This window comes from Cyprinodon variegatus, unplaced genomic scaffold, assembly GCF_000732505.1.
Source record: "Cyprinodon variegatus isolate N-32 unplaced genomic scaffold, C_variegatus-1.0 Scaffold1068, whole genome shotgun sequence".
NCBI lineage: Eukaryota > Metazoa > Chordata > Actinopteri > Cyprinodontiformes > Cyprinodontidae > Cyprinodon > Cyprinodon variegatus.
The window spans coordinates 16,384-30,519 of NW_015151521.1; the positions used below are offsets into that span (position 1 = coordinate 16,384).

Consider the following 14,136-nt stretch of genomic DNA (forward strand, 5'->3'; position numbering starts at 1 on the left):
TCATGTATGGGTATTTCTTGTCCAGACAGTCTTACATACAAAACATGAGATGCTCAAAAAAAATGCAACCGATTTTGATATTTACTTAATCATATTTAGTTACTTTAACACAATTGTTTTATGTCTTACCCTGCTAACATGGAGTAACTAAATATGATTAAGTAAATGCCAAACGCCGTAGCACAATTTTTTTCAGTAAGTAATGAGCTTGGATTAATTGGAATATTGTTTCTCATATTTATATACTTTTATTAGCTTTTTGAGTTTAATATTACGCCTGTAGGCTGGTGAAAACACAAACTTTCAGAAAAAATGAGAAACACCAGTTTTTATTTATTTATTTTTTTTTCCATTTGACATATTTCAAATTCCACCAGAAAGTCACATATTGGCTTTCTTTTTTTTTTTGGCTTGCAACTTTAAGATTATTTGCCATTCTCTAAATTTTTTTGTACTCGCTTCATTTCCCTATATCCAAACCTGAGTAGTGAAACCTTTTTAAGGTTTTCTGTTCAGGTTTTGATTGGCCATCTATTCTCTTGTCCCTTTGGATTACCGTAAGTTACTTTTGAGATGCTTTTATGCCATTAATCAAGAAGTTATTTCTGTAATTTTAAAGCTACTAGCTGCCTAAATCTATCAGTGATCTGGAAAATAAGAAGCATAAATCCATTTTATTCTGTAATAAGCGCAAATATATGTTTTGTCAGTTAAATATTCTCAAAATCAACAAATTAGCACCAAAAAATTAAAAAAGAAAAAAAAGGATAATTTTTCTGAGTAAATATTCAACTTTTTGTTTCAGTGACGTTTGATTTATTGTGCTTGCTTGTTTGTTTTCATCAGTGAGAAACTGTTTGACCTCCCTGAACCACAAAACCTACATGCAATTTGTTCCCCTGTTAGTCGGGTTGATGCAGGGGCCTCTCTGCGCACATCGCTGCGCTGCACAAGTGCGCACTTGTCGGGAATGCCTTCGGCCCTGCAGAAAGGGCGCAGCGCTGCCCCAGCATTTGTAATCCGGTTAGATGTTTGCCCTCAGTCTCATCACATGAATCCACTTCTTGTTTTGAAATTTTGGATGATCTTTCGGTGACAACCTGAGAACAGTATGGTTCTTTACAGACTTTGTTTTTAATTGAACAGTTTCCAATTTGTGAGTCAGATGGGGAGAATCGAGCTCTGATCTCTTTAGGATGTGCACTGAATTAAAAATAATAATACAATTATTATCAATAAAGAATAAAACAAAGACTAACCCAACAAAACAGTATCTTTAATTAAAAACAACACAAAAATAATTAGAAACATCCATAAATGAAAAATTGAATTGCACTCTTACTCTTATATTGCACATTGACTAAAGTAGTTGAGCTTACATGGTAGAAAAGAACAGAACACTTCCAACTCCTAAGATTAGGGAATGTTTCTATTAGTGACATGGTGCTTCCTGTTGTTTTGCCCTTTGTCATGGCTCCCTCTGGTGGAAAAGAACCCCCTTTACAAGCATTAAAACAGTTTGAGGTATGCTTAGCCATAATGTAATTGAAAAGAGAGGATAATAAACAAGATAAATCATCAGGGTAGTTTTTTGTTGATGGGAATTCTTAAGCAGCAGTTGAGCAATTTTTCCTGAAAGTTGATGTTTCAGAAGCAGGAAACAATGATCAGACTGGATTCAATGAACTAAATAAAGATGGCTGGGTGATAATATAAACTCCAGCTCTTGAGAGGTGTTCAAGGTGGGGTTCAAGCTGAGGTCTGTTTAGATAATCAGTAAATAGGGGTAGACAGAAGACTGGTCCACACAGAGATCAAAGAAGGAGGGTAGTCTGATGTCTCATGTTCTGCTTTATATCATCTGGATTGGGAGTGGCGGCCTGGGGTTAGGGCATAGAGCTTGGAATCCTTAGGTTATGTATTAAGTTTGAGCCCCACTCCCACAGACTGCCACTCTGGCTCTCTGAGCAAGACCCTTAACCCCCAATTGCGTCCCACGATGGCAGCCCATCGCTCCCAAAGGGGGCGGGTTACATGAAATTCTTCAATGTGAGATCAATAGTTCAATATTCATCACCCAGTTGGATGAAGAGAGCAAGTCGCTGCAGGTAGTGTGATTGTTAGGGCAAACCTTGGCTCCTGTCTTCACAATTTCAAGGCTCTACTGCTGACCTCTTGGTATCAGGGGGTCAATCAGAGTCCTTCCTGGGAACAAGTTAGTGTGGTTTCAACAGCACCAATGAAAATCTAATCAGAGCTCTACCCACATGGCATAATGTTCAACGTGGGGTTAGAAAGGAGCTGGTAAAGGGTTGAAATAAGTCAGCGGTTTAGACTTCCTCTTCCTCTCTTTTTCCTGAGAGGTTCATTCAAGGTCATATCCTCAGTTGTGGCAGTGCAGCATAAAGATGTTCTCCAGGGCATTGTGTAGCTCCTAAATCTCTGTGCCCATAAAGCACAAAGTCTGGTTGTATGAATCCTTGTCTGACTCCAGACATCAGCAGCTGTTTGACTGACAACAACGCCTCTTTGCTCGGTGTGTCATCTAAAATCAAAGGAAGTAGAAGTCAGGCTTTAGTAGCATCCACGTGGTTTAGAGATGAGTCAGCAGTTTGAAAGCCTATTTATTGATTCATTGTTGGTATGCTGGGGGTTTGCTCTAGTCCAAAGGATTGCTTACTGTTAAAATTGCCCATTAATGCGATGCCCAAGGAGTCATCGTTGTGGCCTTTGGTGTGCGCCCCTCTCACACCCCATCCTCGACCCTCAAACACACTACCATCTCCTCCAATAAGGAAACTGAAAGAAAGAACATTGAGACAGTCACATTTTCATACCAAAAACTTTCTTAAAATTTAAAACATGAAGAGCGAAAACATACTCACTTATACCCGATGTCATCAAAATGTCTGTCCTTCATATGAAGCATCTGGATGCTCAGAAGATGGTCCTTACTCTCTGCCAGGCCCTTGCAGTTCAGGAGGGCCGTGTGGTGTATCACAACTCTCTGCGCTGGACCTTTGAGACTCTCTGTTTGTTTCGGGGCGGCTGCTCCCCACTGTTCCCTTGAAACTATGTTAACTTTAAAGCAGATCAAGACATGATTAAAATTACAACATTCAAAGAAAATAATTAGGAGGAATTAGTATCTATTCCCTTACCTGTTTGCTCCATGAGGCTGTACACTGCAGCTTATAGGTGTGAAGACTGACCATGCAGCACCTCCTTTATCAGAGTTTGTTTATGAGGGTGTGGTTTTGGAAACTACACCTCGCCTCACAAGCTGTTTTTTTGTAGCATGCCAACAAGTTATTTTACAGCAAACACAGCCGGCAGAGCAATAGTCATACAGTTGCATAACCAGCCGGTTGGAATATACACGCCGGAAGAAGGAGGAAGTGTACATAAATATGGGCTGAATATTGTAAACACAGGCTGGACAGATTTGTTCACACAGATAAGACAGGATTTCTAAAGTTTATCGGAGTTTTGACAGGAAATCTGCCGGTTATGATGAAATACTGACATGTTTGTTTTCCCATAGAAAAAAAAAAACAGCGGGAAAGTTTTGTGGCTTGTTTATGATTTAGGAGTCGGAAAACATTTGTTATATAACAAAGATAAACACGGAGTTCATTGAGAGATATACCTTTATGGAATGTAAGGAGGGCTTTAAAAAAACAGGTTAAAAAACAAACATTCTTACACCAATTAAACCATTTCAAATTACATACAGTTGATTTAAGTGGGACTTTATATGATAGATGAACACAAAGTAAAAAAGAAAATGAGATTCCTTTATTCTGCTACCATTCAACAGTTTATAAGTGTCCATCTCTGTGTTATTTAATCTCAGCATAAGTTCAGCTGTTGTGTAAAGACCTCAGAGGTTTGTTAGAGCAAATAAATTAACAGCGTCTTAGAGATGGAAGGACAGAAAAAAAGGTCAGAAAGAAGCACTGAAGACGTTTAAAGTGAATTTACAAGGGCTGAAATTTTTCATATGAAATTATTTAAATCTCTATAGATTAAATAGCAAATTACAGCTATGAACTAATTGTGGTTTCTGACTTACAGGTGTTCAAACTGAGTCAAGTCTGTGTTTTTGCATTTTAACACAACCAGAGACTGTTGATCAAATGAAAGTAGCTCATAGTGATAATGTCCCATAATATAACCTTGTAAGACATTTTGCAAGGTCATATAATAGGCATCATAACCATAAGTTACTTTTATTTCATCAAAAGTCTCCCGTGGTGTGAGTCCTTTCCAATAGAAAAACCGGATAACTGCTCGACACTCAACAGGCTCCATTTCAGACTTTACTCAGTTCAAACACCTGTAAGTCAGAAACCACAAATAGTTTAGAGCTGTAATTTGCTACCGTACTTAATCTATAGAGATTTAGATAACCTCACATGCAAAATTTCAGCTTAATCAAACATCTGGAATCGGGTCAGGGGCATTACTTATTGAACGCCCCTCGTAGGCTACATATCAATATCCCACTATTGAACTTCCCACAGAGCAGGAAGACGTTGGCTGTTAATAAACAGAATGAGAGCGTTATTAGAGTCAAGAGCTCCTTCACAGTCATCTACTACATGGGTTATAGAAAATCTTAAAAAAACATTGGTAGTTGACTTACGTTAGGCCGTCGATGGTCTCTTTCATGCTCCAGTTTCTACCAGCAGCAGCGAACAGAGTTGAGAAAGTCAAAACAGTTTCTTATTGGCTACAATCTAAGTCACCGGAATTGAAATGAAGTTTCTGGCTTTGGTTTTTGGCACCAAATCTTGCCATACTTCCCTTTTTTCTATCTGGAGTTTTATTCACTGCATATGATGGTAAGCCTTAGCTGGCTTTTTTTCATTTATTTGTGATGAGTCATAAGCCATCTTTATGGGAAACAGCCCTTGGTGAGTGGTAACTCATAAACCATTGTAATGCCATCACCTGCTAATCTTCGTAAGGCAGAAAATCCAGAGTATTTTTGCTTGCAGCTTCAAAAAAATCTTTTTTTTTTGTTTTTGCAACTATAAAAAAATTCCTTATATCTATAGTTGATCATTATATATTCTTTCACTTTTTTAATAACCGATTACCAACCATTGTGTTGCATTTGAGAAACCTTATGTTTCCCTCTATAATATTCTATTCTTAGTAGATTTTTTTTAAAATTGCTAATAATGAGTAATATTAGTGTGTAATAATATTATTTCCGAGCTTTTAATCTTTCTGTGTGAAACGTGAACCACCGGCCACAGAATAGAAATATAATTTACAAGTGAAAAGGTCAAATGTTATTTGCATGAAATGCATGACTTCAGATTTTTTCTTACTGTAAATCCCAAAGAAAGCAGAAAGCAGGAAGTAAAATGCTGTAGCTTTAATGCTATAAATGACCATGTGTACTTCATCTGGTTATATGCTTAGTAAAACAAAGTGAAGGGAAACAAATGTAAACCTAGGAAAATACTTTCAAATAAAATGTAAGAATTTGCTAAAAGGAGGCAGCAATTTCATTATGTTTGCTTGTAGAGGAAACTGAAATAAGTACAGCTTCCTCCTTGGTGATTCAGAGATCAGGAAAATCCAGCCTTTTACAGTGTTATTTCTGGCTTTTTGAAACGGTGTGATCGTTGGTGCTGAATATTGTAATCCTGGTAAAAGATACTCATGACGGATTATTCTAAATCTCAGACTTAAAAATCAGTTACAACAGTGCAGCGTAGGGAGGTTTTAAAACAGGAAGATAAAATGATATCAGATGTAAATGTGCTCACTCAGGAAATTTGGCAGGATCTTGTATTTTTTTTTTACGTTTTTTTTTATTTCCCTTCCAGAAAGTGGATGCCCATTGTACTAATAATCAGATTGAAGTCACTGTTAGATTTTGACAAATTATCCCAGGGGTTTAAATAAATTTTGCATCAAACATTTAATAAAGCTGCTAAACTGTCTCTTTTTGCAATAGATTTATCATATAATATGCAAGTTTCATGTCCTTTTAACAGAAGAACTGTAATTTATCAGGGCTTTCTCTAACCTACAGGGGAAAAAAAAAAAAAAAAAGTTTTACTGATATGTCCGTCTGAGAGTCTGAGAGAACTGATGAAGTACCTTGACCTCATCCAGTTTTCTGACACTTGCAGGTTATAGACAAAACCTTTTCAGGATTGATGCAAGGCCTTTGGAGCAGGTTATCAATTTTTTAAGCTTTAGTTATTTCAAAACCTGAACAAATTTTTTTCTGTTCACCTATGTTGTGTGAAAACCCATTTATGTCCAGAAATAATCTCTAGAACTGAACATGAACCAGAAAAGTTGCAAACCTTGCTCCCTTGGAGAGTCCACTTATTTCCAGAAAAGGTTTTTGACAATTTGATACAAAAAGGAGTCAGCTGCATCATGTTAATGAAGTTTGCTGGATAAAAATGAGAAAACATGGAGGAAATGCTCTACAACGCTCATCTGCTTAAAACAAGAACTTTATGGTTAAATCTTAAAGCTATAGTGGAGGATGTTCTTTTTTCGGGTGGATCATCAAAATAAGTGGTCCTCTTAATTGTCAATCATTCTGCTGATATGTTTATGTAAGGCTGTCCTATGTGCTCATCCATTTTCACTTACCGGTGGTGAGTCTGACATAGAGGAAAAACTGCAAATCTTCTTGTGGAAAGTAAGCTTGTATGAGAGATGCAAACTGCAAATAATAAACAGAGCGTGCACAAGAAGAAATGGGCTCATGGAGGCTCTCGCACACGTTTATTAGCTGTTCCCTTTAGGGAGCGTGTACAGGGTTGTGCATGTGCATTTTTTAGGTGGAGAGCGCAGGTCTTTTCAAAAATTGGCGGAGATCCTCCGCTATATCTTTAAACAATAAAAGGTTTGCAAAGTCGAATCTAACTGGTTCTGGTAACAATACAATAAAGTAAGCTCGCATTAGGCTTCAAAGTCAGACCCAGGTCAAGAAAGCAATACATTTAAATAAGCTTTACCATTTATAAGACAGCTCCAATATTTAAGCAGGATTGTCAGGTTATGATGGCTTAAAAATGTTGAGCTTCAAGCGGAATTCATCCAGATGTCAGTTTGGTGTATGTATATCAATGAGGTTGATTGGATTAAAGAATATCTGAATGCATTTAAAGCTGTGCACCACAATCTTCTTTTGTTGTAGTATCAATAGCCCCCTTCAACAACCTTACCTCACAAAAAAAACAACAATATTAAGATGTTCTGCATATGAAAACTTCAGTCATTAAATGCAGGTTATCAGTGTGTTTTGTGGTTTGCAACAGGCAGCAGATGACTAATGTGTCCTCTGAGTGAAAGAGACATATTTATTTGATGACTTATCTATAAAACTCTGCTTAGCCAGACTCCCTCTTGCCTAAATTCTCTTCAACAAAGATTTAATACTGTCTTATTTTGTTTTGCTTCAACATTTTTCTTTTGCATGTTTCAAGTACTCAGAGAAATATAAACAAACATTCAGCAGTACACTGCAAAAAATGTTTTTTTTTTTCTTAAAATAAGCATATTTTTCTATTGAATTGAGCAGGTGATACACTTTGCCAAAGGAACAGGACAATTCATATTTAAAAAAAGAAAACAACTGCATTTTTCAAACATTTTTGCAGTGTAAGATCTCATTCCTTTCACAATATTTCCAACCAGTCATAAGAACAAGCTGACTTTCTTAATTGGTGCCAAAATTGTCTTCATATTTTTGACTTTTTAATTTTTTTTAACTGTGTAGCCTACTTATTATATGAGATCTTCTGCACAGACCCCATTTGAAATTAAGATATAGATCTCAAAGCCCAAGTTGTACCCAATACTCATGTCAGCAATTAGTGATTCTGTCACCAGAATCCAATTTCTTTCATCTAAGAGATCATAATAGGGAAATAAAAAAGCAGAAGTGTCTTAGGAGTTTTTTTTTTAATAAAAAGTTTTATTACATTCAAATCCCCAAAACAAATTCTTAAAATCTAACAAGAAACAAACTGAAACTGAGCATCACTAATCAAACTGTTCAGTGAATGGTTGTCAATTAGAAAACAATTATATTACAAAGCAGGTCTGCTACTGAAAAGAAAAACAACAACAAAAAAAGTTCCATCTCCCGGCTGAATCTTCGACTGTTCAGGACAGACTTCTCCATGATAAACAGCTGCTACTCTGTCCACCGGTGTCCACAGTGAGGAGCCGTGCAGACGTAATACAGACGCATAGCATCCTGGGAAGGAAAAAACCCCAAACTAATTTAGATTCAGTTTAGAATTATTCAAAAGTTCAAATAACTCCTAAAGCACTGGGTTGTGAGTTAAGATTAAAGAAAAAATTATAGCAGATTCTTATGCAAACTATATCCTTTAAAGATTAATTCTGTTTTTTTGTAAAACAAATAAGTTTCAGTAAAAATGATCTAGCAAATCAGCAATTTTCTGCTTCTGATAGCTGTTTGAAGGAGAGTAGCGTTGATGAATTCTAAGTACTGTTTATTTAGGCTATAATAGTGAAGCTGTCTTGCAACAGAAGGGCTTTACACTTTACTTCATCAGGTGTGGGAAAGAAAATCGCTGATGCTCCAGATAACACTGCTGCTGACCATAAAACATTTAAATACAACCAGACGATTTACAAAGGAACAAATACAGAAAGGTCATAAAGACATCATCCTACCTCAGCCTTCATACTGTGAGACTGGAAGAACACTGCCTCCTTGTGACCACATCTGAGAAGTGACCAGAAAAAAAATATCTAAATAAGTCAAAATACCAACAGAAATATATATATATATATGTGTGTGTGTGTGTGTGTATACAAACATACACCAAACATTTGAAGCATTGAAGCTTACAAACTTGAAAACATGGTACCCTGTCAACATTAAACGTAGCATTGAACAAAAAAAAAAACCTGACAGCTGCTGTTAAAAAAAACAACAACCAAAAACTGTTAACTGATGCAAATTTTGCTTTTGTAAAAGTTTGAGTCAGAAAATAAAGAGAAAAGCTCCAATTTACATTTCACGGATGTTTTGCTTGTCCGTAGAAAAATACAGAGATTAATAAATTAATTAAAATCTTAATTTCAGACAATAAAGCGAAATCGCCAATTGCAAACGTTTTTGTGTGTGTATGTAAATGTTTAGTGAAGTTTTTTTTTTAAACTTAGGATAATAATTAATAAACAATGGAGAAACAAAAGAGGAAAGACGCCACTGAAAAAGAAGACTTTGTTCAAAAGGAGCGAGAAGACAAAGCTTATTTAATTCCACCCCTTTGCTGAACAAAATCTAAAATTTACTCTAGATAAAAGTTACTATAACATAATGCTATAAACAATATCAATAACAATTAATAACAAAAGTGATAATAGGACTATTAATCATAATACAACTACTACTACTAATAACATTGTAATTGCACTAATACCAGTAGTCTTATAATTTATAACAATGCCAATGTAAAATAAAATTACCATAATTGATGAGAAATAGATAATCACTACCCCCCATTTCCATACAAATATCATATTCTTGTATGATGATTTAAACATATGTATATTGGGAGACTGTTTGTCCTCCAGGATGCTTCAGTTTTACTCCAAACAAAAAATCTTTCAAGTGAATTTAAATTTCACATCCATCTTAAATGATAAAGTCTACCCTATCTTATATATATAAATAAATAAGAGGTTATTAATAACTGTAACCAATTATCTATGACTCCCATTTATCATCTATTGTATTTTGATCATACCGCACATATTGATCCTTCCCACTCATTGTTTTTTTTTTTTGTGTTTCTAGAGGAAATGATTGTAAAAGAAAAACAAAAGCCTGGTACGAAACATACTGCTCCTAAATTCTGGCCTCAATGGAGCGCAGTACAATTGATGACACTACTGCTACTTTCACACACAGCAGGTCTCTTTTATTCTGAATTTTTTCTCCGCCAGTGCAGTGGCACCCAGGGCAATGACATAAAAGTTGCACAGAGTATAGCATTGTATGAAAACTATGGAATAAATATCTGATTTAATGTCACATATGTAAGTGGCTCAAATATTTGTTCTTTTTTTTTTAAGCTGAAAAGCTCTGAAATGGTCCACTTAGACTGATGAATTTGGGTTGAATTTTCCTGCTCTGTTAACATAGCATATGACTTTGCATGTAAATAAATGTAACTCTCAGTTATCTTGAAAATTAGTGTAATATTATTATTAAACTAACCTCCACATGTCCACAGAGAGATAAAGAGGAGGAGGGGAGCACTTACTTTGGACAGGGGTGATCCTCTGTTCTCGGTAACGTAGGATCTTGGGCTACATCAGCGATGATTTGAGTCAATTCACTGAAGAGAAATCACAGCACCATTTGGGAGAGGGCAATCAATCGTCTTACACAACAAATGAGAGATTTTTACATAAGCAAATAGAAGCTTAAGTGCCACAATATTGGAGAAATGTTGTTTAAAAAGAACACATCTGCCAGACTTCATCAAAGGACAAACTCAGTAAAATGCCCCCATCCCGTACGCAACTTTATTCTAAATTTTTATTTTGTATTTCACACATATTGAATTAAAACGTGTAAATTCAGTTTCATGCAGGAAATCTTATTATAGTGAAGAAAAGATCAGCAAAGTAATATAAATGACCTCTCTAAGTGAAAGCAGTGCATGAGCAAAGTCATAACATGTTTTTTTTTTTTTTTTTTAAAGAATAATTCACCAACCTAGAAAAATCTCAGGTTTGCCACAGGATCAAATCTCAGTACTTTAGAAAATCATCTAAAAAGTTTCTAATTGAATTCACTGGTTGACACATAAAAATCTAAAACTTAACATCACAACATAAAAGTCCACTGTTAGTTTAAGTGATCATAACTCAAGAGATGTATCCTTTTCCATATACGGTATCTTATTTGGCCTATTTGTATGGGAGCCAGTTTCCACCACATGAATGTAAAAAAATGCCAAATCAAAAGTGATATTTACGAGATACAAAGTCATAATTTTGACTTTCAAGCTATGAGATATTCGAATTTCAAACTCTGTATCTCCATTATGACTTTGTATATCATAATTATGACTTTGAAACTAAAAATTATGGTTTTCTATTTGACATTTTTTTATTTTAATGTGGCAGAAACGGGCTTCCATATATTTGACAAAGCAAAACAGAAGATGTATATTATGTCAGAACAAGTAAAACGCTCAAATAAAAGGAACCTAAAGTACTAAAAGTTAGAAGAGTAATCCTGCCACACATTTAAAACTAGAAAGCAGATAATATAACATCTTAGTACTTACTCAACTTCGTGTGTGATCTTATTGACATAGATGCAGCTGCTGTCAGCCTCCTGCTGATAGTCACAGTTTCTACACTGCAGGTTCAAAGAGAAAACAAAACATGATAAAATACGAAATTATACATTAGATCAATGAATATTTTAAAGTTTCATGGCATCAACATAATTTATTTTATACTAGACTATTCAATCTAATGTCATACTGCTGCTGTTTATTTTTCAGATCTGCTCTTCCTCTGCAAATAGTTGCACTATACATCCCTATTAATGCTATGTGCATTTGTTTTGTCTCAAATTAAATATAAAGTAAATCAATTAAATATAACTGAATTACATCCAGTATTCATTTATGACGCATTTATACATTTGTTTAAAACATGCACTTTACAATAAGGTTTTTTCTGTTTCTGGTTGTGAATAAATGGTTACATTAGGGGATATCTTAATTCCCCCGAACTTTTAAAAACGCTTAAAGTCATTTTCCTGACAATATTAAACACATGAAAACCCCACAGTCCCTTTAAAAGCCCAGGCTGGTTAAAAATATCCACGTTTTTAGGAAGATGTCATTGCAAACTGTATGCTAACAAATGAGCGGCTAGTTTCTGACCAAATACTCACCGCATACAGCAGGATGCGGTTCTCTTTGTCTTCCTTTGGATACAACATGTTGTTACTGGGAGAAGAATGAACAAAGTTACTTTGATTTTAATCTGTTCAATACGGGACATCCTTCTGTAGGCAACAAGCTGGTAGCACTTCTGCTAACATGCTAATTCCACTTTCCTTCGTTTATTTTTGGCCGCAACTCACCATTCCTGACAAAATCGTATCCCAACAAATCCCGGCTCGTGTGTTCCAACGTCTATATCCATCTGAAAAAGTTTTGTATAAAGAAAAACAAAAAACAAAAATAGCGATAAAAGGCGCAACGTTTTTTGTTGACAGTGGCAGGGTCTTTTTTTCTTCTTCGTAAGCCGGTGGCAACTTTTAGCTGCAATAGCGCCACCTTCTGGTCAGCAGCTGTCATAACAACATCATATTCTATCCAATGAGCGTACTATTTTCAAGAATTTTAAATAAATAAATAATAATAAATAAAAGAAATACAAAAAAATATTACAAGACTAATTATACTACTACGAGGAGTCATTTTTTATATTTTTAATATTTCTGTCAGATATAAAGGTTTTAATCCACTTATACATTCTACCATTTATTCTTATTTTGTTTTATTTTAATCAATAATCCCTCTATCCATATCTAAGAGATAGTTATTATGCTTTTCTATTAACTAGAAACCATGTAATTTTAAGTTCTAAACATAAAGCTAGATCTTTAGTTCTACCTGTTCTAAATCCAAACTGATAACTTTTATTCTATTCCTTAAACTATAAAATATTACCTTAACAAGATGTGAGAACAAATGATCTATAACTTAAAAAGGGATATTGTTCAGGTTGGAAAGTCGAAACCATAATTGGTACTTTCCATTTTTTCCTTGGTTGTCCTTCATCCCATATCTTGCTTTAACAATATTTTCTCACTTTTATCACTAAGACTGTTCAACATGCAATAACAGATTTGATGTTTACCTGGAGCTGTTTGTTTTCAGTTTTGCTTAAAGCCTTATTCAATCCTATAAAAAAAAAATCAGAATGATTTCCATCTCATTGTTTTCCTCCTGCTGAAGTATTTGGAGTCACCGCCTAACAGGTTGTTGCTTCCTAGGAGGATAGAAATGACGCATTGAAATTGAATAACTTAACATTAGTGATTGTTTTGTAAAATTCCTCAAAAGTATGACATTTATGTTGTGAAATAAAAAAATATATGTTTGTAATAAACAATAGGGACCATTTCTAAACGCAAGTATTTTAGTCTTTGAGAGTTTTATTTTATATTTTTTGGCCCTATTTCAGACAGAAAACTGTCGAACAACACACAGGCAAGAATCAAGATGCCAAAAACAAGCAAAATGAAACAAACTAAGACAGCATTCTCATATTTTCTATTTAGATTTATACACATAAATTTATACACATAAAGATACATAAATAGGCAACCAAGCATTTCAACTCATTAGGATTGGGTCAGTTTTTAAGTTGATTATGTTTTTATTACTAAGTTCATATAAAAGACTGATATTTATTAATTTATCTTAGTGTATTTAAAAAAATGTTTTGCAACAATTAAGGTTTGTAAATATTCTTGCATAAAGGGAAAGGGTTCAGAAACCCAGAGCGTGGACAGGGAGATAATGTGGTCTTCATGCTAAGAATTCCCAGCAGATTTTTCTAACCCAGATTTCCCAATGCATTCCCACAGGGAGTGTATTCACTTTTGTGAGACACTCTATGGATTAATGACTCACAGGTTGCCTTTAATCTGTACAGCTAACAGAAAAAAAAAAAAAACTTTTAAAAGTAAGATATTACATCAGACCAAATACACTACATAAAAAAAATATAGGGTCCGAAAGCGTGACCAGGTGGTCACGCACAGGAGCAGACAGGATCAGGTGCAGATGAGCAGGCTCAGTGGAAAGGGTAGCCGAGACAGGACGTGGAACCAGAACTTGATGCAGGACTTTAAACTGGTCTCCTCCCTGGAGCCAGGCTTACTGAGATAAAAACTGAACTTCCCCACATATAGAGCCAAAACCCAGAGGACTCCGCGGGGGAGGAACAGTGGACGATCAGGAGACAAGACAAACACAAAAACCTCTTTCCACTGGCCGCCAGGATCCAGGACATGAACCATGAAATAAAACTGAACAGACAGACTGACAGAAAACAAATAATGAT

At 35.2% G+C, this 14,136-nt stretch overlaps 2 protein-coding genes across 2 annotated transcripts; both read right to left on the reverse strand.

Annotated features, from left to right (window-relative positions):
* Nucleotides 1–1,333: 1,333 nt before the first annotated feature.
* LOC107101237 (peptidoglycan-recognition protein SC1a/b-like) lies at nucleotides 1,334–3,283 on the reverse strand. Its single transcript, XM_015400067.1, has 4 exons — nucleotides 3,162–3,283; nucleotides 2,886–3,081; nucleotides 2,681–2,799; nucleotides 1,334–2,545 (listed from the first exon to the last, which is right to left on the reverse strand). Exons 1-4 carry the CDS (start codon nucleotides 3,172–3,174, stop codon nucleotides 2,376–2,378), a joined length of 498 nt encoding a protein of 165 aa, XP_015255553.1. The 5' UTR covers nucleotides 3,175–3,283; the 3' UTR covers nucleotides 1,334–2,375.
* Nucleotides 3,284–7,967: 4,684 nt separating this feature from the next.
* Nucleotides 7,968–12,304, reverse strand: polr2i (polymerase (RNA) II (DNA directed) polypeptide I, 14.5kDa). Its single transcript, XM_015400065.1, has 6 exons — nucleotides 12,143–12,304; nucleotides 11,951–12,005; nucleotides 11,331–11,404; nucleotides 10,296–10,370; nucleotides 8,695–8,746; nucleotides 7,968–8,248 (listed from the first exon to the last, which is right to left on the reverse strand). The coding sequence occupies exons 1-6, from the start codon at nucleotides 12,202–12,204 to the stop codon at nucleotides 8,186–8,188; spliced, it is 381 nt and encodes a 126-aa protein (XP_015255551.1). The 5' UTR covers nucleotides 12,205–12,304; the 3' UTR covers nucleotides 7,968–8,185.
* Nucleotides 12,305–14,136: the final 1,832 nt, after the last annotated feature.